Raw genomic sequence first — 26,452 nt, 5'->3', positions numbered from 1 at the left:
GCGTCCTTTTAGTTTTGTCATGGCTTTAGAGCCAGGTCATGACACTGAAAATGCAGTTAAAGTGACCTTGTGTTTGATGATTGTATAACATGGCATTTCAGTTGTGTGTGTAAGGCAGTTGTGTAAGTGACAGCATGTGTACTGAGTATTTATGAATTGTATTACGTTATTACAGTTTATTACTATGCTTACAGTTGTGGAAAACCATGGAATGAATTCATTGTTGTTTAACTAGATTTTGATTGTATTTGACATCTTGCATGAATTCTAATTGGCAATGATAGTTGGTCAAAATAATGGTTTCTCTTAATCAAATCGCTCTTTTAATTTCAAAGCAAATGCATAAATATCGAGACTGCTAGCTACACTGTATCTTGTGGTCCTAGCTCACTTAAAGCAGGTCATTGTGTGTGTGTGTGTGTGTGTGTGTGTGTGTGTGTGCCTGCATGGTGAGTATGATTCTTGGCTTTGAAGCAGCATATACTGTAGCTGAGGATTAAAGTCAAAGCTGCCACTTCTTCAACTCCACACTGACTTCAGCATGTACAGTAAGACAGAATCACAGTGAACAGAATCACAATATCAAAGCTATACCTGCACACATTCAGACAGAGACAGAGAGCAGAATCAAAGTGTCTCCTGAAGCCTTCCTTTCACACACCAGCTCAAACATACACACAAATGGGTTAGAAAACAAGGGAAATGAGAGAGAAGAACAGAACAGCCACTCATTTCCGTTACAGAAACTTCTGAAGAGAGAAAAAGTGATTTAAAGGGAGTTAAAGAAATAGTTCACCAAAAAAAAAAAAAAAAAAATCCTGAAAATGTAATCAATCTCAGACCATTCAAGACAAGGATGAATTTGTTTCTTCATGGGAGCAGATTTGGAGAAATTTAGAAACACATAATTTGCTCAACAATGGATCCTCTTCGGTGAATGGGTACCATCAGAATGGCAGAACAAAAGACTTATAAAAACATCACAATACTCCACATGCAATTCACACCACTCCAGTCCATCTGTTAAGGTAAAGTGTGTGTGAAGTGAATAATAGTGTTTGTATAAGAAACAAATCCATCACAAAGGCATTTTAACTTTAAACCATTTAAAGTTTTCAAATTCCATAATCCATAATGATGCATCCTTCAGAAAAAAGTAAATCCCCTGTTGTCCTCATATTGAAGTCTACAGTTTTGGACTGTGTTCACTTCTAAACAGTGTACATTTCTCTTCTTATTTAGATTAGATATCTTTTTCACTGGAGAATGCAATAAAACAGATAACGGTTTTATGAGTATTGAGGAATAGTCAAGCCTGAAGCAATGGTGTGAAGTTACAACAGTTTATTGATGAATGTTTATTACAAACAGCTTTTTGCTTCACAAGATGTTAACTGATGGACTGAATGGAGTTGTGTGGATTTCTCGTGTACTTGGATTATTGTGATGTTTTTATCAGTTTGACTCTGTTTCTGATGGCACCCATTCACTGCAGAGAATCCATTGGTGAGTAAGAGATGTAATGCTACATTTCTACAAATCATCTACATCTTGGATGACATAAGGATGAGTAAATTGTCAGCAAACTTTCACTTCTGGGTAAACTGTTTCTTCTTAGGCCCATAGGACTAGTAGAAATGGATTTCTAGAATGTTCCTTGTGAATTTATTCTGTTTTTTTTTGTGTTGTGAATGCCAGATAAACATAGAAAATTTACACTGAAATTTGAATGTGATCTTGTTAAAGAAAAAAAACTTATACAGTTGAGGTCTAACCTACAGTAAAGCTGCATTTGACCAAGAACCGCCCACTTAGACTGGAAGAGACATTTTGTCCGACATGTAAAGCTCTAAAGCTACCAACAGCAATTTTTATGTTTTACTTGCCGTTTAGCGGCAGCTTTCTAAGATGTGCGTAACTCTCTGCAATCTGTTGTGTAAAGGTAGCAGAAAATATGTAGGAACTTATATTCATCTCAAATTCTGCCCTGAAGTGCTTGAATTGTGCTTGATTGAATGAACCAGTTCCTTGTTAACATGACTTCTCTTCCCTGTGGACTGATAAAAAATCCTTAAAAAAAAAAGTGAACCCTTACTCCTGGAAGTTGTCATATATTAGAGTTTGCCAGATTGAGCAAGTGCTTTTCCAGTTTTCTTTCCACTGTGGGTGGTTCATGCCATCTGTGAATGTAGAACTAACAGTTTTTAGTAATAGTTATGCTACAAATTTATTTGCATTTGTTCAGTGATTAATTCTGGTATTTTTGACACATTTCAAAATCCTAATGTTTAGTATTATTGGTGCATAAACTTGTAGTGAGAAAAAAAATTACAGAAATGTACTGTAGCAACAATGACTACAGCCAATGATGAAGCGGAAAATGAGGAATTGCTTTCTTTTTTTCTCACAGAGCGTGTGAGAAATGTACTTTAAGTGACCTGGTTCGAGTACCAGATTATGTTTTCTTCCAGTCCCATCCCCCATTTTCCACTTTGCTTCCTGTCCAATCCAATCTAAGTCTAAATAAAGGCAAAAAAAAGTAAAAAATGAGTGCACACACGAACTTGGACAGCCACCTGTTTCTTAGACTACATTTGTGGCAAAGTCCCAATTTCAGTGGCAATTCCTCTTTTCTTGTGTATAAACAGACTCTGCTGAACAGGAAAACCTCTTGGTCAGAGATTTCGTAAATTGTGCTTGATTGTGTAGTTTGTGCTGCATTATGCTAACAAGTCGACTGAATGTTGTAAAATGGTAGTTTGAAACTCATGTGAACCTGACACTTTTAAAGCAGATTGAAACTGAAGCATCAGTCTGATGTTAAATCTGAGCTTCAGGAGGTCAAATACAGACCAACCAGAGAAAAACTCAAACACCAGACCTATTTTCAGAAAGTATTGATCCAATGATATTTCTGCTTTGAGTAAGATGGAGCTGGTGTATGTGTGTTTCCGTTAAAGGGCTACGGAGGTTGCTAAGCAGCTGTCTTCATTTTCAGCCGCACACTTACGTCAGCAACACACTCACACATGTGTGTCCTCTCACACTTGACACATTATGAGCCGTGTTCGGGAAGCTATTTGCCAAGCTACATAAAACTTAAAATACAGACAAGCTACCCTTAAGAAATGTTTTTGCAAATAACAAAAAGTAGCTACTTTTTTCAAAGCAACTACATTGAAGATAAGGGGGTTATCTTTAAATGTAAAAAAAAACAAAAAAAACAAGATCAATTAGGGCACCAACCTCAGTATATTGATACTCATCGATTTACACTAAACCTATAAAACTGAAAATTATGCAATATTGGAGTTGAAAACATAATGAGAAATAGCAGTGTTTAACAAAATGTATTTTTTAATTTCACTATATAAAAGAAGGCATACATTCCAATTGAATAAATGAATGTATTTCTGTACCAGTTCTTCAGAATGAACTGTCTGAAAGAAACTGTCTCACTAAAATGAATCATTTACATTTAGTCATTTGGCAGATGCTTTCATCCAAAGTGACTCAGAATCAGACTTACAATTTGTTTGATAAACCGATATTTTAGTAGAGGGCATTGTGGGCTTTATATTCCAAGACTATAAAAATCTTTCTTGCAGTTTCAGCCGGTTGACATATTTAAAAATGTTAAATTTATTGCAAAAAAAAAGTAAAAGAAAATATTTGAAGGCTCTGGCCCAATAGAGTAGGTTATAGTTTGTTTTTGTTTTTTTAAATAAAGTTTTGCTAAGATAAGATGCCAGTATAAATATTCATGGATAGATAAACAGAGATAAACAGAAAAAGGGTGGTAAGAGGGAGGGGAAACAGAAAGCTGTGTTGCTGAGAAAAGAGTGTTGCTGTGACAACAATATGTTTGGCATTTGTGTGGGATTATTTCTTTTTGCCAGCATTACTTCTCTTCCACCTTTATTTTTGTCTTCTTATTCTTCATATCCCCCCTTTTTTATACTAATATAAATGTACAAGCTTTAGCAATTGCCTGCTTAAAAAATATCTCGTTGACACTTGTCCTCTCTGCATCTGTGTCAGGGTTCATGCCCCTTCTAATCCAGATCTTACCCCAAAAAGAGCCTGCAGTGCTTTGTGCATTTAGGGCAGATGTGTTAAAGTCCTGTTGTAGAGATGCCCCTGTGTAAGCAAGAAATATACACATTATTCAAAGCTGTCGTTTCCACTGCATCACAGGTCAGATGGAGTGTTTTCTGTTGCAGCTATAACTCTCTAAAGGAAAGTTCTGTTAAAAACATTCAACCACCTACAGTACATCTGTGAACACAATATAATCGTAACAGCGTCAGAAGAAGCATGTCCATTCAAACTGAGTGGGCACGTGCCTCCTCAGATTTCTAAGCCAAGTGAATTTTGAATGCAACTTCAGAGGCAAAAAAACAATGTTTGCATCTTTGATAAGTAATTTGATTGTTTATTGGAGTTTGATTTTTTTTTTGTCTAAAGCACTGTAGTCAGTCCAGTTGAGTCCTTCTGCAGAGTAGTTGATTTATCACCTATCCACCCAATACGGTATGTACCTAGTAACACATTATTAAATTTATTTCATACTAAGTTCAAATCTATTAATATATTTACTGACATATAGCTTGAGACTTACTTACTTTGATATAAAAAATATACTGCACATTTCTTAATATTAAGCATACAATGTGATTTAATGTCAATACTGATGAGGATTGTGTGATATTTGAATAATCTCGGTATTTAACGTTTACCTGGAGAATACTTGATATAGTTCCACTTTAGCACATTCAAATATACTTTTAGCACTAGCACTACTTCTGCACAATTAGAGTGCATTAAGTACAAAATTAGTTGTTTCAATTTAGCAGGCTTTTAAGCATACCAGTTTAGTTTACAAAAAAGTAACATTGCATGGTATTTTTATTAAGTACATACATATGTAAATGTATTTGTAGGATAATTAGCATGAAATAAATGTATTTCAAATACATATTTATTTTTCACTAGGGGCTGCATGAATATCACATGTCAGGTCTGCTGTTTTCCATAAGAACATGTAATCACTGGCTGTAATAGTACACAAAAATTATGGTTCAGTGTATGCTTTGGTTTTGATGTCACAGTCCAGTATGCTTTAACAGAAGAAAGAAAATATATTTTTGGTTGCAAAATATTTCTGAAAAAAAGTATATTTTGAGATCAATACATATAATGAAAATATATATATATATAAAATATATAATAAAAAAAAGAAAAAAAAGAAGAAGAATTACCTTTTAGTAAGGTACCTTTAAGTAAGGTAATTCTTTAGTAAGATGAGACTCCATAGCTCAGTGTTTAGAGTACTGGTCTTGTAAATCAGGGATCGTGAGTTTGATCTTGGATGGGGCCTGTGAATTATTTGGGGTATTGATGGCACAGTGGATAAGATACATGCCTTTGGTGTGAGAGACTTGGGTTTGAATCCACTGTGAGACACCAATGTGTCCCTGAGCAAGACACTTAACCCCTTAGTTGCTCCAGAGGCGTGCAAACTCTGAAATATATAGCAATTGTAAGTTAGCTAAATGAATAATGTAATGTTTTGTGACATGATCATGAAATGGTTATCTTATGGACGTGTTTTATATATATATTAGGGCTGTCAAAAATAGCGCGTTAACGACGTTAATTAGTTGTTTGTCGTTAATTACGTCAAATTTTTTAACGCATTTCACGCATGCGCAGTGTGACACATTATTTAGGTCAGGAAAGTCTCGTCGATCTCTGAATTCTCAAGATAGTAAAAAACAGCGGCGAGCGCTGTGACGAAAACACAGAAGAAGCTTAAGGTTTTACCCCAGTTACTCTCAAATACATTCGTGCCAAGCTCGATAAACAGAGACGACTTTGGTAGTTGATACGCTGGAGCTTCTTCCTGTTATAGCGTCCTGTGTTTCACACTGCCCATGCGCAGAACGCCTACATGCAATGCAGCGAAAATTACAGCTGTTTGAAAAAGCATTTGCATTTTTACTTGGTTTTACTGGCACTTGAAGCCTTCAGAACGTGAAAATATCGATCCTAAAGTATTGTGGCAGAGCAAATGAACACCTCCCAAAAACAAGAGTGCCCAGAGTGCAGAGGGCGCATGTTTGTGTTTCTGAGTTCATTCTTTCGAGTTTCTTAGATATGTGGCTATATTTAACCACTGGTTCACCTAAAACTCTTACACTATCTGTAGTTAAATGGCATGGTTTGATATAGTGCTCAGGTAAATTTGATCTAAGTAAATGTTAAACTTTTGAAATTCAGAAAAAAAAAGAATTACATATTGATGAATCAATACATGAAAATTATGTATCTGTGTCCTGTTATTTATCTTTTGGTATGCATTTCAGAAAAAAAAATGGTTTGGATTCAGGTGTAATTGCAAATAGTGATTAATCATGATTAATCCACTGAAAATTCTGATTAATTTGATTAAAAAATTTAATCATTTGACAGCCCTAATATATATATATATATTAGAACCAGTCACTGCAATTTAAATAATTATAACTTTTAGTTGCAGGGAAAATATGCAACTTACAAAACTATTCAGCTTTCTTGAGGAAGACCACTTTTGGTTCTACAGGAAGCAGTCCAATATCACACACAATCCTACATCAATGGCTTCATCTTCCTGCTGTATTCTTCTGCTCCTCATGACATCAGTAGGATTTAACATGCTTTGTATACTGTATATGCATAACGAATGAACCGTGTTACCAAAAATAAAGGGCCCTATGATACACCTGGTGTTTTTGCTAGTTTCAGCCCAACACAATTCCCATTTTCCCGCCCTGCGCTGCGTTGTTTAAATAGCAAATGCATTTGCGTCCATTTGTGGGCTCATGGGAATGCTGGTCTGAAAACGAGGTGTGTTCAGGTGCATTGCTGGTGCGTTGCTATTTTGAGTAACTGAAAGTAGACTGTGCCATGGACCAACTCAAACCTGGTCTAAAGTCTGTCTTTTTCTTTGTTATTTAAAGAGCTTGTTAGTATATGAAGGTCCACAATGTGCATACATGCTGCTTATTAAAGCAGGGATGCACAGCAGCACACAAATATGCCAAATATTACAAATTAAAGAATTACAATGCAAAAGAATATTATTGTGTAGGCTACATAAATATAAAAATGCCTACATGTCATAATGGATAGACATTGCATGTATCTGAATCAAGCCCAATGTATACTTCTGCATCGAACCTACACCATACGCTATGTGTAGTATGCCGTAGCCTGACGTGCACCTCTCAAAAAAAGTAACAGTGCGTCAATTCTATGCGGATTGCAAGCACTGTGATTGGTCTCCGTATGTACTTGAGTTTTGTGCGTGTTTATGTCTACTTTAATATATTTTAGCATTTGTTAAATGTAAAATAAAACAAAGCAAAGAAAAACCATATCAATTCTTTTCATTTATTATACTACACAGCATTATACATCAATAGTTGTCCGCGACCAACAATGTTGATCTGCCATGATACAAGTCCTCGTGGAGACTGAAAGAATGCCATCTTCTCTTGTTTCGTAGTTGTCTCCTTTTAGTATTTTTAAATAATGATTTAATGATTTGATATTCATTTGCCACCGTCACGGCTATAATGCTTCTCCGACGAGCCGCTTCTTCTTCGGCTTTTGTTGTGATCTGCGAGTTACACCAGCAACATGCCCATGGACACTACAGACTAGCGGTTTGTATGTGTACTGCATGTCGACCAGGACAACGATGCAGAAGTATAAATGAAAACTGATGCATAGCCTATGGCGTAAAGGCTACATCGTAGGACTGACGCAGAAGTATAAATCAGCCTTTAGGCTTCCTATTTCCTTGTGCACGAGCACCTCCATTTCCTCTCTGGAGACGCGCTCTGTACTTACCAGTTCCACCATGTAAATAGCAAATCCTTCATGGCATGAGCGCAACTGTCTCTTAAAGGGAATGGAAGATGAGACTCTGATTGGTTTATTGCACGTTATGCCCAAAAAACACACATTACTCATTAAGAGAATATTGACAACCTGTTCAGACAATTTCCAGTCATTAAACTAGCAAAAGTGGATTCGAACACACCCTGAGTGCACCTGCCATGTGCACTTTAGACCATGCACTTAGATCTTTATAGTTTTTCTCAGTTGCTTTGGCACATTTCTCGAATCATCCTTGAGATTTGCAAAACAGTAAGTGCATTTCTCAAAACAACTCGTACAAATAGCAAAACACAATGGATTACCTGCAAAAGCCAGTCTCTTGCTCAAAAATCCTTAGTTCATCTCTTAAAAATAAATATCTGTGGCAATGAACATGTCATTGCCATCAGAATGACAAGTCGTTGTGTCATAGTAAGACGGATAAGAACGTCAAATTGCTTAGCCTTGTTGTCAATATAACATTGTACTCTAAAGGTATGTTCTGATGTAAAATACTGTATTGAACAATGTGCCATATGCTTATGTATGCCATATATACATTTCAAAAGTACAAATTTACACATTACGGTATGTGGGCTATTGATTGAAAGAGACTGGATAGGATTCCCAGTTACACTTTTACTTACAGTTTTTCTCAGTCGCTTTGGTACATTTCTCTAATCATTCTTGAGATTTGCAAAACAGTAAGTGCATTTCTCAAAACAACTCGTACAAATATCAAAACACAATGGATGACCTGCAAAAGCCAGTCTCTTGCTCAAAATCCTTAGTTCATCTCTCAAAAATAAATATCTGTGTCAATGAACATGTCAGTGCCATCAGAATGTCAAGTCCTTGTGTCATAGTTTACGGATAAGACAGTCAAATTGCTTAGTCATGTTGTCAATTTAACAGTGGAGGGATGTTCTGATGTAAACTACTGTATTGAACAGTATGCCATATGCTTATGTATGCCATATATCCATTTCAAAACTACACATTTACACATTACTGTTTGTGGGATGTTGATTGAAAGAGACTGGATAGAATTCCCAGTTACACTTTTACTAGTGGTCTGACCAAAAAAATAAAAAAATAAAAAATACTTTTACAATGCCATTGTGATATAGAAAAGGAAATATGGGAACAAAGATGAAAATAATTCCATTTTCAGAATTTGTAACTCTTGTGTTGTCCTTTGTCTATACAGTATAAGCTTTCCTACTGAAGATTCATGAGATGAACCTTTGAGCTATTTCAGAGAAATGGTTTATCATTGGTTTATCATCTACATTCTCTTCATTAGTCAAGATTCACTTGCACAATTCATGCCAAATTGACAAAACATCTAATAATAGTGTGTAAAAATACAAATAAAAAGTGTGCTTGGCAGTTTATGACAACTAGATTAACCATTTTGCATTTAATGACTTATACGATGAACTAAAGACTAGATGTTTTGGGGAGTAAGACTATTGCACAGAAAACTGTATAATACATTTTGAGCAACATGACATTAGCAACTGATAATGTAGGAAACCGCAGATAAATGTGCGTAATCAATTGCATGAATGTACAAAAGCAATCGCAACTTGTTCAAAAGAATGAGAAACTGGTTTTATGATGTGTATTAATGACTAGATGATGTGGAGGTTGTACAAGTAGTTTTGAAAATTTCATTTCTGTTTTGAAAAATGCACCAAAGTGACTGAGAAAAACTGTAAATTAAAAAAAATAATACAAAAAAACCTTTACAATGTCATTTTGTTATAGAAAAGGAAAAAGAAATATGGGCACAAAGATGAATGTAAGTCCATTTTCAGAATTTGTAACTCTTGTGTTGTCCTCTGTCTTTACAGTATAAGCTTTCCAACTGAAGATCCATGAGATGAACCTTTGGGCTATTTCAGAGAAATGGTTTATCATCTACATTCTCTTCATTAGTCGAGATTCACTTGCACAATTCATGCCAAATTGACAAAAAAGTCTAATAATAATGTGTAAAAAAAAAAAAAGTGCAGTTTATGACAACTAGATTAACCATTTTGCATTTAATGACTTATACGATGAACTAGAGACTAGATGTTTTGAGGGGTAAGACTATTGCACAGAAAACTGTATAATACATTTTGAGCGACATGACATTAGCAACTTATAATGTAGGAAACCACAGATAAATGTGCGTAATCAATTGCATGAATGTACAAAAGCAATCGCAACTTGTTCAAAAGAATGAGAGACTGGTTTTATGATGTGTATAAATGACTAGATGATGTAGAGGTTGTACAAGTAGTTTTGTGACTGAAAAAACTGTAAAATAGGACACAAAGAATGCACACATAAACACACAGTCAAACATAAAAAAATTTAATAATAATTGACAGATATAAAAGTACAATTTTTCCTCCAGTAATCTGAGAATGTGACTTCACTGAGGTAGATTAATAGGCGTGTACTATATATGCGCATGCTCCTTTTTCTCATGGCCTCAGGAATAAGCAATGATTTCATGTCCAAAAATATTACATGTGGAGTCTTTCCCGGATCCTCTGGTGTCTGCACACATATGTATACGTATGCACATAGTCTGCCTTTGAAAAGCATATTTGATCCACAACAGACCATGTTGAGCTTTATGGATTTAGAAAGTCACTAAACACAGACCTAACATAAACTGGCTGAGGTAAACTAGATATAATGTTGGATGGGTGGACGGACAGACGGACAGACGGACAGACGGACAGATAGATAGATAGATAGATAGATAGATAGATAGATAGATTGGTTTGTCAGTTTAATATTTAAGAAACATGTTGCTAGCAGAAATCTAGAAATGGTTGTCTCTCTCTTTCTTTTTCGCTCTCTCTCTCTTTCATTCTCTTGGGGCATGTTCATCTTCTTGCCTGCCCAGATGTCTCCAGCTATTTGTCAGCATTTCAACAGGTCCCCTCCTCCTTCCTTCCACCACTTTCACTCTTTTCTCCCTCCTTCCCTCTCTCTATCTCTCCCCTGTGAGGAATCGATCAGTGCTTTCAGGTCATTAACATGCATCTCTGTCACTCTATCTTCTCCCTGATCAGGCCTCAATGTCAGCAGAGAGACGCGAGAAGAGAGGAGAGAAAAATAAATGTTCAGATGAAAGAGTGAAGGATGAGACGAGACATTTGTGTGTCTCTACATGTGTGTGAGAAATTAAATGGAGCACAGGTGTTTTGACAATCTTTAAATGTAATTTGCTCACGCCTCAGTCTAATAAAAGCCAGTCAATCTGATTAAATCTGGTTAGCAGTCCCTTTCTCCCCCTCACTGTTGTTTTATGAGGATCTAAACACTATGAACTCACTGTTAGACTTACAGTTTGACACATTGACTGTCTCATTTAACCTTCTGTTTAACAATACCTAATAAACTTTGCCCCAATTTTTTTTTTTGCTTTGTAAACACGATGTATATACAATAACAATAATATGTTCAGTAAAGAAAGTGTGACATATCCACATTTGTTAATGAGTAAACTTTAGTTTCAAACATTTAATCTAAATTAATTGTATGCTATTTGCTATTATATTTCTTGCCTTGAAGCAATTTGTGCGACAGTCTAATGTATATGAACATAACGAAAGCCAGCATGATTAATATACTATTCAGATGTTTTTTTTTTTGTCATCGTCCATTATTAAATAAGTTTAAGTATTTACTTAACATCTGATGAAATGAAAAAGACAATTTTCATTAGTTTCCGTCATGTAGCAGTGTTTGATATGAAGCAAATGGCAAAGAATTTGATTAATTAACAGTGTTGCCTCCAGGAAAAGAAGCCCCTAAATATTACTTTTCAAAAATTGTTTTTATGAAACTCTCCAGCATTATATTAATGAAGTCTATTTTATGCAAGAATATTGGACTTTTATTTCAACATTGCCTTCAGTTAAAGACAATTCAGCAAAAAAGTCTTATGAAACTGTCCCTTTGTATTGCACACCTGCATTGAGCAAGTGAATTATACATCTCTCCATTACGTCTTAAGGGCACTGATTAAATTTCAGTGGAGAAAATGTCAGTAGAATGCACTTTCCTTAAAGAAAACGTATCATTGTATGCTCTGATTACTTTGTCTGATTACTAGCTCAGTGGATGAGAGTGTGTGTGGTTACTTATTAGGCTGAAGCTGATTAATGAATTCAAACAAGTGAGTCCACCACTTCAGTTCATCCCAGGCATTTTAGGTCAACCAAAGACAATAAGTTTAAAAATGAGCTCAATTGGGTGTGATCTCAATTTGAAGCTGGCAAAGACAGCTTATAAGTGTGGAAATGAGGCTTTTGTGTATGTGTGTTTCTTTCTGAAAGCCAATGGCAATTTTTTCAATGCCACAAGCATCCAGACACAGCATCTGGATTAGTGCAGGCCATAGAAGTGATACCAGTCTTAGGCCCCGTCCACACGGAGACGCGTTTCTGTGAATACGCACAAATTTTTTATCGGATAGGCATTTCGTCCACACGGATCCGGCGTTTTCATAAGGTGAAACCGCTATTTTTTGAAACCGGGTCCCAGAGTGGATAAGTTTGAAAACGCAGTCTTTGCGGTTTCGTCTGGACAGCTAATCCGTATATTTTCTGAAACGATGACATCATCAGCCCACGTCTCCCCCCTAGTCAGACACTTCTACGTCACGTAACAGCAACAAAAACATTAACAAACACTGAACAATTGTCTTTTTATTAACTAACATTAACACTGATTAATAAATGTATTGTTCCATGTTCGTTTGTGTACCACGCGCAAGGTTTATGAGCATAGTCCAAGTCTTCTTCTCTGTTTTTAGTGTAATTCTGTGGCAGAATTACAGTGCCACATACTGGTCTGGCATGTATACTACATCATTATGCAGTTTCGTGTGGACGCGAATATTTCTTGAGACGAGGAAAAAAAAGATCGGATTGGGGTAAACTCCGTCTCCGTTTGGACGGGGCCTTAATCTTGGAAGAAACACCCATTCCTAGTGGCTGATGTTGGTATTTACAAGTTACAAATATTTGTTGATGTATATAATATATATTTACCTCATGCACTTGAGCTATTCAAGAAAACTGCCAATAAAAAAAAAAAACTTAAATTATGCAGAAAGATTTTATGGCATTTTTGACTAGTTAGAAACATTAGAGACATTTGAGACAGTATATGTTTTTCTGATGTTTATAGATTATAAAGCTTACCCAGAGTGGTGTGGAATAACAAACTATAAATATGATAACTCTTTCATTTATTAAAGCAGCATATTGTAACATAATAATGCTAAAAACGTAAGTTAAATTACATGAAATCAAATATTAAGTATCAGGTTGCAAATATTTACTGTTTAATAGTTTAAATAAAATAAATTTTCAGGACACAGCCTTTGAAGGTTAGTCATGTTCTTCTGAAGGTTTAAAACGTTTGTGGTTACTTTTTTAGTGGTTTCTTATCTAGATTTTTTTCATGACATTTTGTTCTATGCATTTATATATTAGACAGCTCAGGCAATGTCAATAGTATGACTCATAGGAGTGGATGAAATTATATTGTATTGTTATAATATGATATATATTAATTATATAAAGCTTTACAAGCTATTTAACTTAAAATGTCAAATTCAGGCTGCTAAGCATATATGTTTTTTTAATCATTCATTTTGAAATCAGTTTTATCAGGTTTCCTCTTTAATTAGATGAACCAGATCCCTCTAGTCCTTCCTAAACCTCCTTGTAATTCACACCCAGTGCAAAACTGTTGTTATAAATCCTGTACATGTGAATGCTTTGCACAATGTGTTAAGTAGGTTCTAGGGCTGCACGATTATGACAAAAATCATAATTGTCGATTATTCCCTTGAAATTGTAATTGCGATTATATATTACGATTAGCACAATTTAGATTGAATAATTTTTTTTCATAGCTTTATGCCATTGTTTGAAGCCACTGCATACCATATTGTTATATCAAAATAAACCAGCGGAAAACACTCTTCCTGAAAAACTTCTTTTTTTTTAAGCCTCAAATATCATATATATATATATATATATATATATATATATATATATATATATATATATATATATATATATATATAATTATACTTATTTTATTTTTATTTTTTTTCTGAGAAACCAAACCAAAGTAAATATATGCATGGTATTATGTTATATTAAAACAAAGAAATTCAAACAATTGGGAAAAAAACCCTTAAGATAATCTGTAGAGAGAACAACAACATATCTTATGCACACAGAATGATGTAAGTGAACTTTTTTTTTTGTGTAATTGTGCCTTTAAACGATTACATAATTGTGTCATCTGTAATTGTAATTGCGATTACAAATTCGATTAATTGTGCAGCCCTAGTAGGTTCACAGACTTAACATTGTTTGTTTGTCCTGGAAGAACCTTCTCAACAAAAAATCATATGCTGTACCCCATAAACACCCTTAACCATAAACTATGCCTGGAGTGAGACCCAAAAGACTGGTTTATAAAAATGTAGTCCTAGCCAAAGGCTCAACATTTACAGTTACCCTAAAACCTCAAAACCCGAAATAATATCTGGGGTAAAGAATGTGGAGGTTTTGGTTATTATAAATTACAATAAAACACATATTATTAAAAATTTAAACATTTTAGCTCTTTGTGACAGTGTGCGCTGCATCTCCAAACTGACGGGAAGCATCAGAACTATGCCATTATGAAGCTGCTTCTTTGGCTTATTAATGCATTAATGATTCATGTGCACTCTTTTGAAGTGTGCGCAGTAAATGTAAGGAATCGATTTAAGACTGAGCTGTTTAAAACCTAACCATTAAATAATTCATTTAGCTCAGTTTGTTGCATTTTAATCAAGAGGACCCTGACAGTGGATGCAAATGCAGACTGTAGAAATAAGCTGAGGAAGTTTCGGTAACTTTTCAGATATGTTTGTTGTTTGTGTTGCTATTTTAGAGGCACATTTTAGAAGAGTTTTGCAATTTATGCATGTGTGTGCATGTCACAGCTTGCTTAGAGAACAGGAAACTTTGTGTCTAAAAAATCTCCTAGAATAGCTCTATCTCTTTTTTCCTTCTGTCATCCATTTCAGATTCACTCTCTTCTCTCATCCTGTCATTCCCCTCCCATCTCTCCTGCACTTGGCATTCTTATCTTATGATGTCAGATTCCCAACATCCCAGATTCCCACATCAATATTAAATGTGTTCTCTCTCTTTCTTTTATTTGAGCTCTTCCCTCTCACTCCTGCAACACAATACACTCCATCTACATTTTGCAGGGTAAGATGAGGTCCCGTTTGTTGTCACTTTTTAAGGCGTCTATTATCATTGGTTAAAACAAGACTCTCATTGGATAAATTCAAAATTAAGTGTATGAATGAATGCCACAAACATATGGCTTTTTTGATGAACTGATCAATTGAAATTTTCAAGTAAAGTCAAATTCCACATACATTATGTCTTATCTTTCATATTCAGATGTAATCTATTTATTAATTATAAAATATTTATTGTCTTCCTTTCTTTTATGATTTAATTTATTGAATTTTTTTACATTTTTATTTTACATGCATATTAATATAAAATAAACCACACAGAGTTTGACTCTGATGCTTTTTACTACTTATATACATTTTTATTAAATTTGTATTATGTAAATATTCTTACAATATTTACATTGTAAATATTTATATTGTACATTGTGATTGAAAAATTGGGTCAGCCACAAACAGCAAATATCAAAAGATTTTCACAAAAAAAAAAAGTTTTTTAAATTTTAAGCATTGTAAAAAAAAATAATAATAAAATCTTAAAACATATACTGTAGGTAGACTAAAAAAAATTATAATATATATATAATACCGTAGTTTAATATTTAAGAAACAGGTTGCTGGCAGAACTCTCTGGAGGCATGTTCATCTTCTTGCCTGCCCAGATGTAAAAAAAAAAAAACCACTCCTTTAGGTCATCTTATTAATTCCAAATATTATAAACCATTTTAAAGGGCGTTATGGCAATAAATTAATTTGAATTCAAATATGTTGCTGAAACCAATCAAATGTTTTAGCAAAGATGTCATTAAAACTTCAGATGTAAAAAAAAGAAAATGTATATTAACATAAAAATGTTATGTTTAATCCAGTGTGTTACTTGCTGTTTCTTGGCAATTATTTGCAAAATGTATTAGCAATTTCTGAGTGAAAATTGTTTATACATCAAATTTCTTTTGCCATGTGCTTGAATACTGATTAATACTTCCTGTTTATATGATCACATAAAAAAAACAGATACCTTGATGCAAGAGTTGGTGTAACTTACTCACAGTTTTTATCGTACCCACTCCCCTTTACCTTGCTTCCTGAGCCATGAAGCATCAAACATCAGGCTGAACCTCCCGAAAGACACATAACACACTCGGATCAATATTCAAAAAGGCATCTCACCAAAAGCCTCAGTTTTAGTAATATCACATTACGGCATGAACATTGAATTAGATGAGGCCAGATCATTTTAAATTAATGAGCACTAGATCAAAATGCCACTCTATTAGGTTAGGATGCAAAGCGCACACACACTGGCGCACTGTCACGTGGGCGAGCTGATTCGATTACCAGGATGCGAGTACCTGTGCTGATTTTGTTGCTGATGTGTAGTTGAATGTAAATGGAATTAATTACCAAAATGTCATCAGAGATAACTGCCACACTCTCACTAGAGGATAAAATCAAATATATTACACCTGTCTCCTGGGTCCCGTCCGTGTGTGTCTGCCTGTGCGTCAGAGTGTGTGTCAGCATATCTTCCCGAGCTCTGTGAGTAATGATTTGATGACACCGTCTAAGTCAGCCAACACGCCCCTTCCTTCCTTCTGCGATATTGCAATATATCGTACAAAACAGTGACATACACGCTCACACTCACTGTCAGTTGTCAGACAGATATTGATTGTATTTGCATGGTGTCTTAGGCTAGAAATATATGAGACTGTTTTATTGGAACTGCTGCAATGAGGCACCTGCCAAACCCAAATGCCATTACTCATCCGGGAAAGATCGATCACATCCTTATACGCATATACTCAGACTGTGAGCACATAGACTACCGCATGATGTTAATTCAAAAAGTTCAATATTGTGGTGTATATTATATTTGATTGATATATAATAGATAAATGGACATGTACTGAGCAGTGGACAGGCAGTCAACAGTGCAATCTTCAGCTTCTAATGTTTGATGTTTTTATCTTCCAGGCTCTTCTGGAAACACAGAACATGCTGAGGTCGTACATTTCTAACTTCACCTTTAACCTGGGATTTTCTGGGAAATTCTTCCATACAGGTAACTGTGTGAGTTAAAAGATAAACTGTGTTAAAAGATAAAATGTAAATCCTAATTGGTTAAAGCATACATAATCACACTGCTATAAAAAGGTGTTTTGTAATATTCTGACTGGCATGGTAACAGAACTCTGCCATAGCAACTCTGAAGTTTCTCTGGTTAATCATGTTCTATTTCTGAAGTGTGTGTGTGTGTGTGTGTGTGTGTGATAATATTAAATTGAGTTAATATTAGAGTCACTGATTACTTTTGCAAATTGTACCTTATTTCTGGACAAGAGCCACGTACATAGGAAGAGACCAGTGTTATTATTTTAAATCAGCTTTATTTTTAAGTGTTGCTTGTTAACCTATTAAATTTAATAAAATGAAATAAGTATATAAATATTCAATAAGTTTAAGTTTAAGTATTTCTATTTCATTGGTCACACTTTATTTTAAGGTCCAATTCCCTCTATTAAAATACTATTAACTGCAACTTTTGCCTCAGTGAACTCTTAATTTGCTGCTTATTAATAGTAAGGTAGTTGTTAAGTTTAGGTATAGGGTAGGATTACGGATGTAGAATATAGACATCCAGAATATGTACTTTATAAGTATTAATAAACAGCCAATATGTTAATAATAGGCATGATAATAACCAATTAGTTAATAGTGAGAAATATGAATTGGTCCCTATACTTAAGTATGGGTTAAGTTTTGTTAATTTAGTTAAAGTAATGAAATATGTAAAAAAAAAAAAAAGTCCCCACAATTCACAGAAACAAATGTGTGCGTGTGTAGCATAATATCCAATCAAATCTTATTTTGTCAAATTATATAAAAATTAAAAATATTTAATTGTATAAGAATACATAAAATGCTACGCATAGATAAATACTATGAAACTATTCAGTTAGCTTTAGCAGTACAAATTAGTATAAAATTATATTTCCCTCATGATCATTTCCACCACAGAATCCTATTAAACTAAATAAATGTTTGAGCAGTGGTGGAAGTGATACTGCAATAGAAGTGACATTTGTTCTTCCATGATGCCGTTAGAAACTGACTAAGAGTTTTAGAAATTCAAGATTTTGGCATTTAGGAATTCTACAGGCCCAAAGGAAATCCACAGTATGCTAATGAGCTGATGTTTGTTTGTGTAGGTACACAGGAGGAAGATGATGGAGATGATCTGTTGTTGAAATATGTTGATGAGTTCTGGTGGTTTCCTCATATGTGGAGTCATATGCAGCCTCACCTCTTCCACAATGAATCCTCTCTGATGGAACAAATGATCCTGAACAAAGACTTCGCTTTGGTGAGTAAATCTACACCTCTAACTTGCCCATTCACAATCAGTGAACAACCATCATCCAGGTATTATCACATCCGGCGAAATACCCATTCACCTAAGGTACCATTAGCCCGCCAGCGAGTCGTGTCATTTACTGGGAGAAAATGAACACTAATTATGCATGTTTTACATGTGCTTTGAGACTTCAGTTGTTCCTCAAATAGAGAAGTGCCTCTTATGATTTTGACAGAATCATTGAAACCTAAACAAGAACGGTGGAAGTGTGAGTGTAAGCGTGTGTGCTCTCTTTTAGTTATCTCTCGGTAACACTCCTGCATTTATTTGTCCCCCTTTTTCTGTGAAGCAGCACTCTCATGCCACATTCAAAGACACTTTGCTAGCAGAATGTAAACTCTGACACATATATTTACCCTTCATGTATTTCAGAGTGATACACATTGTCTAAATTGATGCAAGTGACCCGAGTGCAAATCCGGCTCATTCTGTTACCTGATCCCTTACACTCGTCTGCTCCTTTTTGTTCCCTGTCTATAAAATGGACAAGATACATCATGTATAAAAAATTAGGATTGCCCTATTAAGACATGACAAAAACATTCAGATTTCCAAGAGATTTTCAAAGGAAAAGAATCTAGCTGTCTGCTGGCACACAGTTGGGTGATCATTGGCATTCTTCATTGTCACACAGCCTGTTTTATTTAGTTATGAGTTGTTTGGAAGCCAAACACTATGGCTAAACCGCTATAGAGAGGATATTTACATGACCCACTGAACAAGTAAATTGTCACGCAAGTAAACTATCTATCCATTGTGTTGTGCAATGCCACTTGTGCACTTGTGATGTAGTTTGGCCTTCTGTTTCTTTTTGTAACACTTTGTAATAAAGGAATAGTTCACCCAAAAATAAGAATTTTCCTAAAAATGTATTAGGCCATCTGAGATGTAGATGAGTTTGTCTCTTCATCAGAACAGTTTTGGTGAAATGTACCATTACATCACTTGCTCACCAACGGATCCTCTGCAGTCAGAAAGAGTCCAAACAGCTGATATAATCTACAGTTGACAATACTCCAGTCCATCAATTAATGTCTCGTGAAGCAAAAAGCCAAGTGTTTTGAGTATGTAATGTAATGCTACATTTCTCCAAACCTGTTCTGAAAAAGAAACTTAACTCAGTTTTCATGTGGGGGTTGAACTACTTTTTTAATGGAGAGTTCCAGAAAGAAAAATAAAGATTCAAAATTCTGTTTATATATTGTTTATATATGTTTACAACAACGTATTGTAGATGGTTGTGTACTCACTAGTTGCCTATGTCTAGACTTCATCTTTACTGTTAGGTTGCATATTAGCATCACTGTCACTTGGCTTTTTAGAAATATAATAAGAATATAAAAAATATATATATTAGAAATACAGCCGTGTGATGTGAACGGCAGAGTGAGTGATAAACTACAGAGCATAAAGTGCCCCTGCTGAAAGTCACAAATAAGCACAGCCTCTGTCTGAAAACATAACCGCCAGCTAAATTATAATTTGAGTCATGCGCTACGGCTTGAGCAGTTTAGCTAATAGTTTTTTATGCAAATGCAGTTTGCATTAAAATGTGACTAAAATTAAGATTTAACAAAGTTCTTATGAAAACAATAATCTGTTTCATAAAGCTACTCATTGATTTAGCCATATAATTATTATCTTTGTTGTTTATTTCCAATTTATATATTTATCCATAAAGAGGCCTTCATGTTACAGTACAGCCTTAAATGGCTTTTAGTGTGTTTAGCCATCTGAGAAATAGAAATATTAGAAATTAAATTAGCTTAAAAGGTTAACTGTTTTGCACAAAAACTATCTTAACTTAATTTTTCAGCAGCAACAAGCTACTTTTTTTCTGTCAAGTACAGTAGTAATGTTGTATACCAAAACAATGCATTTCTGTAAATCACTTGTTTGCTTTAGAGCTGAGACAATAATCATACACATTATGAAAAAGCTTATGAAAGCTGTCCCACAATGTCCTCTCTTTTTAATTTGTAGCTTTGGAGCCAGATTAACTTTAGTAATTCACTTTGTTCAAATGATTCATGAAATGAACTGAATAAAAAAAGATGTTTCACAGATGCAAACCTCTGCTTGTGGTATCAAGTCTTTTGTGGTATTTTCTGTTTTTATAGCAAAATATTGCATTTAACAGTGCTGTTCATTACAATTTTTTTGACTCTGGTATTCTGTTTTTTTCTGTAAATTTAACTGTTTAAGTTAAATGAAGTTTTAATCACTTTAAACATGAAAAGTCTACTAAAAAAACAGTTTTAGTCGCAGACCCAGACTTTCTATCTTAAGATATACATCATAAAAATTATAATTAGTTTATAATAAATAAAGTAGAATAATTATCAATCATTTAACTGTTTATTGTGTGAAAATGAACAAAAAATAGAAATACCTTTGAGATTAACCATACTCTTTCAAAGTAGCGCCCCCAAAACTGGTGTTTATTGCCCTGTGTATGAGGGTCAGGTTTTGCCTAAATAATGCAATCCAAATGTCCCCACAAGGATAGTAAATTCGGAAATCAACTACATTTTGGAGAGCAGCCAACAGTGCCGGTATGGAAAAGCACAATAAATATACTAAATAATATCTTAATTAAGATTCATGTGATGGTTATGTCATTTGCAGGTTTCAGCAAGGGTTTGGGAAGTAGAAAATATAATTAGCACAGTATACAAAAAATAGATGCCAGTGGAAAGTCTACACCATTTTAGAAAAAACAAACATGTGTATGTGTATGAGTTGTGTAATTCTCTAGAAGTCTAAATGTAATATAAGTAGTAATGTATCCTTTTTTCAATATTGTGACACACATCTGAGTAAACCAGATTATTTAAAAGAAAAATGTAGATCTTGGGGTCTTGGTTCAGTTCATTGGTTGGTGATTGGATGTAGGCAGGCTTAATGTGATCTTAAAAAAATCAAACATATGGATGGATGAATAATTCACAATGAGATTAACATGAATTTAGAAAATAGATTCCATGTCATGCTGACTTACATACATTTTCCTTTCTCAGAGCTGCCATAAGGTTCTTTTCACAGTCAATGACAATCAACAAACTGCACACTTCAAAAATTTCCCAGTAAAAATCTCCTACATGAGTAACCAAGGTCAAGCAGTTAGCATGCGCTTGACTCTGGGCACAGAGTTAAACAGACTAGTGTCTGTCTGCTCAGAGGGCAGAGACTGTGAGAGTAAGGCTGACAGAGAATTTTAATGGGACATGAGCAGAAGTTTGATAATCTAGAGAAGAGGGCTTTGATTTGCCTTTATTGGTTTGGGGGTTTGATTAAATCAGAGAGCTGTGCAGCTAAGCTAACAGATGAGTTTACATGAGAGGATGGAGAATGTGGGCGGCTGTGTGTGTGTGTGTGTGTGTGTGTGTTCTCACATTCCCACATTCTCTTGAGGGAAATTCTGTGGATTACTGGATCCTCATGATGTGGAAGTTACATCTGAGAATTCACCTCAAAATACAGTTATCGACTTAGCTGTTCTTTAGATGTCTTTTATCTCACCTATCTGATTTTAATTAGTTAGTCCAGAGAAATGTAAAAATGAAAATGGATTTTTCATAAAAATCATAAAGTCTCGAATCAATAGCTCAGAGGTAGGTCTGTGTAACTCTGAAGATAAGTGTGAATGAGCGCACCAGCTATAAAAATGTGTGTGTGTCTCTGTCAGGGAAATAGGATTTTTGGTAATTTTGTCTACTCAAGCACTCAGCAGATGAATTAATGCAGTATTAGAAGTACTAAATATGTGTCTATATACATATATGTATCACAGTATGTTCTAACCATTTATGAGCTTTCTCTTCAGTGTAATTCTGGGGGGGGGTGATTGGTTGTCATGTCCAGCCACAATCATGACAAGCAACAATCAATAGGATGTATTACAGTGATTTCTGATGTATCTTGTGGCATGGAAGACTGGAGTAAAAATGCAGCTTTTCCACCACAACTGTGAAGACGACGAGTATGTAGAGCTGTAGTCAAGTCCGGCTTTGTCGAGTCCAAGTCAAGTCCAAGTCCAGGACTAGTCGAGACCGAGTCAAGACCGAGTCCAAAGAGGTTCGAGTCCAAGTCAAGTCCAAGTCCAAAAGTTTCGAGTCCAAGTCCAAGACCGAGTCCAAATGAAAGAAAAAAGGGTCCTCTTCAAGACCACATACTTAACTACTGATAATGTTTGTGATGCGAGAGAAAGTATATCTCCTATTCTAAGAAAATCATTTTACATTATTATTTGTAATGATCAAAAAGCATGTGCAAAGTAACAACTCTGTAGGACAGGGGTCTCCAAACTACATCCTGGATGGCCAATGTCCTGAAAAGTTTAGCTCCAACTGGCCTTAAAACACCTGGAAGATTAGTGTGTCTAGTAAGAGCTTGATTAGGTTCAAGTGTGTATAATTAGGGTTAAAGCTAACAGGGGCGTTAAACAAGATCCTGGGCCCTATGCATAGGCGATCCTGATGGGCCCCCATGGCCCCCACCCATGAAAATATCCAGGTAAAAAATATATATTTCAGATTCATACTTTTCAAGGGCCCTCCCTACCTTTGGGGCCTTGCTAATGAGTGGTTTTACCCCCAGTCCGACCCTGGGAGCTAAACTTGGATAAACAAACAAAGTTTGGAACTGTAAGGTCAAATAATTTTTATGTACTTTATTTTTTGTTGACATTATATCTGTGGTCAAAAATGTATATGACTATTCCTAACTGGCACAGTGCACAGACACACGCAAAGCTCGGGATATGACAAATGCGCGCAGCAAGGCTAGAATGGATACGTTTGGCTCTACTGGACATGCGCACATAAATACAGCGACATTTTTGTCATACTGTGCTAGTGCTTGCATAGACTAGTCGAGCTCTGTCGGAAACAATCGACTACTCCAGCATGCATTAACCATAATGCATACAAAGTGTTTGCAAGTACGACGTGAATTTTAGAATTACAATATTGCGTGGAGCTGTTACTATATGACCTTATCTATGTTGCATGTAAAAATAAAATATGTAATGTAATAATTAGGGTTGTGCCTGAAGCCGAATACCTTATTCGGAAAGGCACGGATAATGGCTTAAAAAACGAATAACGCTCAAGGAATAATTCTGCCTGAATACTCGGCTAAAGCTGACAGAGTCTGGTGTTTGCTAGATAACAGGTGAGCCAGGGGATCAGCGCCAGAAGTGAATGAATGTAAACTTTATGAGTGAAAAGAGAGCAAATCAAACACCGCATTGTTGTCGCCTCTCTGTTAATCTCTCAGAAATCAGAGCGTTGCAAGAGTAATTTTACCTATAATAATACATCATAGCTACACGTTATATTATTTGTATATATTTAAAAGGCAAATATTGAAAGCTTAGGCTACCATGATACGATTGAATGGAATAAGCACAGCACTCACCAATCAAACAGCAGCATTGCGCATCTCAGTCTCTCAAAAACCAAATCAGTTCTCTCTCAAGAGTAGGCTAATAATGAGCTTCGATACGGATACATTGTCTACTTGTCCTACATGTTTGCATATTTACCTTTTGCTGGTTTGCGCGGAACACACACATCTGTTTAGTGAAGTTCATTAACATTAAGACTCGCTCAAAGTGTTCTGCGTAATGAGAATGTGTGCATTGAATGGATTCAGTCGTGTTCAAATGATCACTATAACACGTTTGTCATGAAATCTCTCTGCTTGCATGATAAATATTATTTTAGAAATTAATAATTATTTCAGTTTAACACGACATACTTGTTCAGTGATAACTACGAAAAAATATATAAAAAGTTCATAACAGTCTTATCAAGTAACTGTACGATGTTGTATCCGAATGCAGATAGGAAAAATTTTGTACTGGCTGTTACATGAAAATGTAAATATGTAATGTCATATATAAAGTTTTTTAAAATTTACATATGTAATTGTTGCATAAGGCTATACATTAATACGCGTTTATTGATAAAAAAAAAAGGCTATCTAGGTGTAGACGTAAATAAAACACAATCTAACAGGTAGAAAATTAAATTAGAAACATCTAAACTTTTCAGGTCGCAGTAAGTGCACCACTGGTCATGCACATCCTTTCCCGGAACAATACTGAAAGCTAAGATGTAGAAACAGATGATCATAGTTGTACAAGGATAGCCATTTTTTAAATGAATCTATTAGCAGAGCTACTGCAAGTGATTTTAAGTGCTGGAATTCCATTTATTCTTTGCTGAAACTTCTGCGTCATCATGGAGAGCGGGTCATGGTTGCCCAGCAACAGCAGACGCCACTGGAGCGCAAGCGCAGGCTACAGAGTGCTTTGGAAATAAGGAGAGCGGCGCGCCTAACGTTTTCCACACGTTTTCAGTCGCGACATCATGCAAATGTGGTTTTGTTTTGAAGGAGAAATTTTTTATTTTATTTTTTTGCTGGACTCGGTCGAGACCAACTAGAAGACTTGGCGAGTCCAATGGCCAAGTCCGAGACAAGTCCGAGTGCAAATTCAACGAGTCCGAGACAAGTCCGAGACGACAGAAAAATGTCTCGAGTCCGGACTCGAGTCCAAGACCGGACTCGAGTACTACAGCCCTACGAGTATGTGTTCCAATTAATCTCTTAAACCAAAAACAAAGAAAGCACTAGTTTAATAATGAATTATTAAAATGTAAAAGCAACCTCCTCCTATTTTAATTTAAATTGTTTATTAATAAATGTGCATTTAGTCGATTAATGCAACAAATGAATGAATACCAGTCGACCAGGTCAATTTTAAGTGGAGGACAGCCCAAATATATATATATATATATATATATATATATATATATATATATATATATATATATATATATATATATACATATATACATATATATATATATATATACATATATACACATTTATTTGATCAAAAATACAGAAAAAAAATGTAATATTGTGATATATTATTACAATTTAAAATAATAGTTTTCTATTTGAATATACTTAAAAAATATATATCTTTTTTTTTGGCGGCAGTCAAAGTCTTATTTGATCGGTGAGTGATGTAGAATAGAATGACTGCTGCGCCTGACAGCGCGTAGGAGAGAGAGCCCCGGCTAGATAAAGTGCGAAACACCAAAGTTTCAGGCGCGCTCGCGCACTCACAGTCTTCAAACTACACGAGCGCTGTCTTGCTCACTCTCTCTCTCTCCCTCGTGCATATTTACCAAAATCATTAGACACGATAGAAAAAGGGCAGAACTCCAAAGTTTCACGTGGAGCATTCAGAGATTTTTTTTCTCTCCATGACAGGCTGCTGGCTCCCACTGTAAATTTTTTTTTTTTTTTGGAAAAGCACTCTCTGTATTAGCTTAAAGCCCTCAAGTTAACATTGTTTACTGTATTCTTTCAATTGCTCTAAACACGTATTTTGGGTGACCTTTTTTATTGAATGCTAGACATCAAGTTGTTGTTATTTTCATCTGAAAGAAGAACTTTTTTCAGTAAGCTAGGCCCTATGTGTTCAGTAAGCTTGTTTCAGTAAGCTATGTGTTTTCAAGGCTTCAAGGTTTTATTGAATGCTATCTCTATACAAGTGCAAAGTAATGCATTCTTAGTCAGTCTTTTATTTTGTAATTTTAAGAGCAATAAACATATATTGCAATGTTAAGGAATTCACGTTTTTTTTCATTCAGATATGTAAATCAACATGTATAAATTGTTAGTAGTCAATTAATGGGGAGATAATCTAAATCGAATCGGTCTGAAAAAATTAATCATTAGATTAATCGATGCATCGAAAAAATAATCGCTAGATTAATAGTTTAAAAAATAAT

General features: G+C 35.0%; 1 protein-coding gene across 2 annotated transcripts in view; it reads left to right on the top strand.

Moving 5' to 3' along the window:
• Positions 1 to 26,452, top strand: part of ndst3 (N-deacetylase/N-sulfotransferase (heparan glucosaminyl) 3) — a 68,921-nt gene that overhangs the window by 14,371 nt on the left and 28,098 nt on the right. For both annotated transcript variants that reach the window (XM_026203996.1, XM_026203998.1), the window contains exons 3-4: positions 17,198 to 17,285; positions 18,433 to 18,587. In XM_026203996.1, coding sequence (XP_026059781.1) covers positions 17,198 to 17,285; positions 18,433 to 18,587 — 243 coding nt within the window. The remainder of the gene's footprint in view (positions 1 to 17,197; positions 17,286 to 18,432; positions 18,588 to 26,452) is intronic.

This window comes from Carassius auratus, chromosome 26 (assembly GCF_003368295.1).
Source record: "Carassius auratus strain Wakin chromosome 26, ASM336829v1, whole genome shotgun sequence".
Taxonomy (NCBI): Eukaryota; Metazoa; Chordata; class Actinopteri; order Cypriniformes; family Cyprinidae; genus Carassius; species Carassius auratus.
This window is presented reverse-complemented; position numbering and strand designations above follow the sequence as displayed.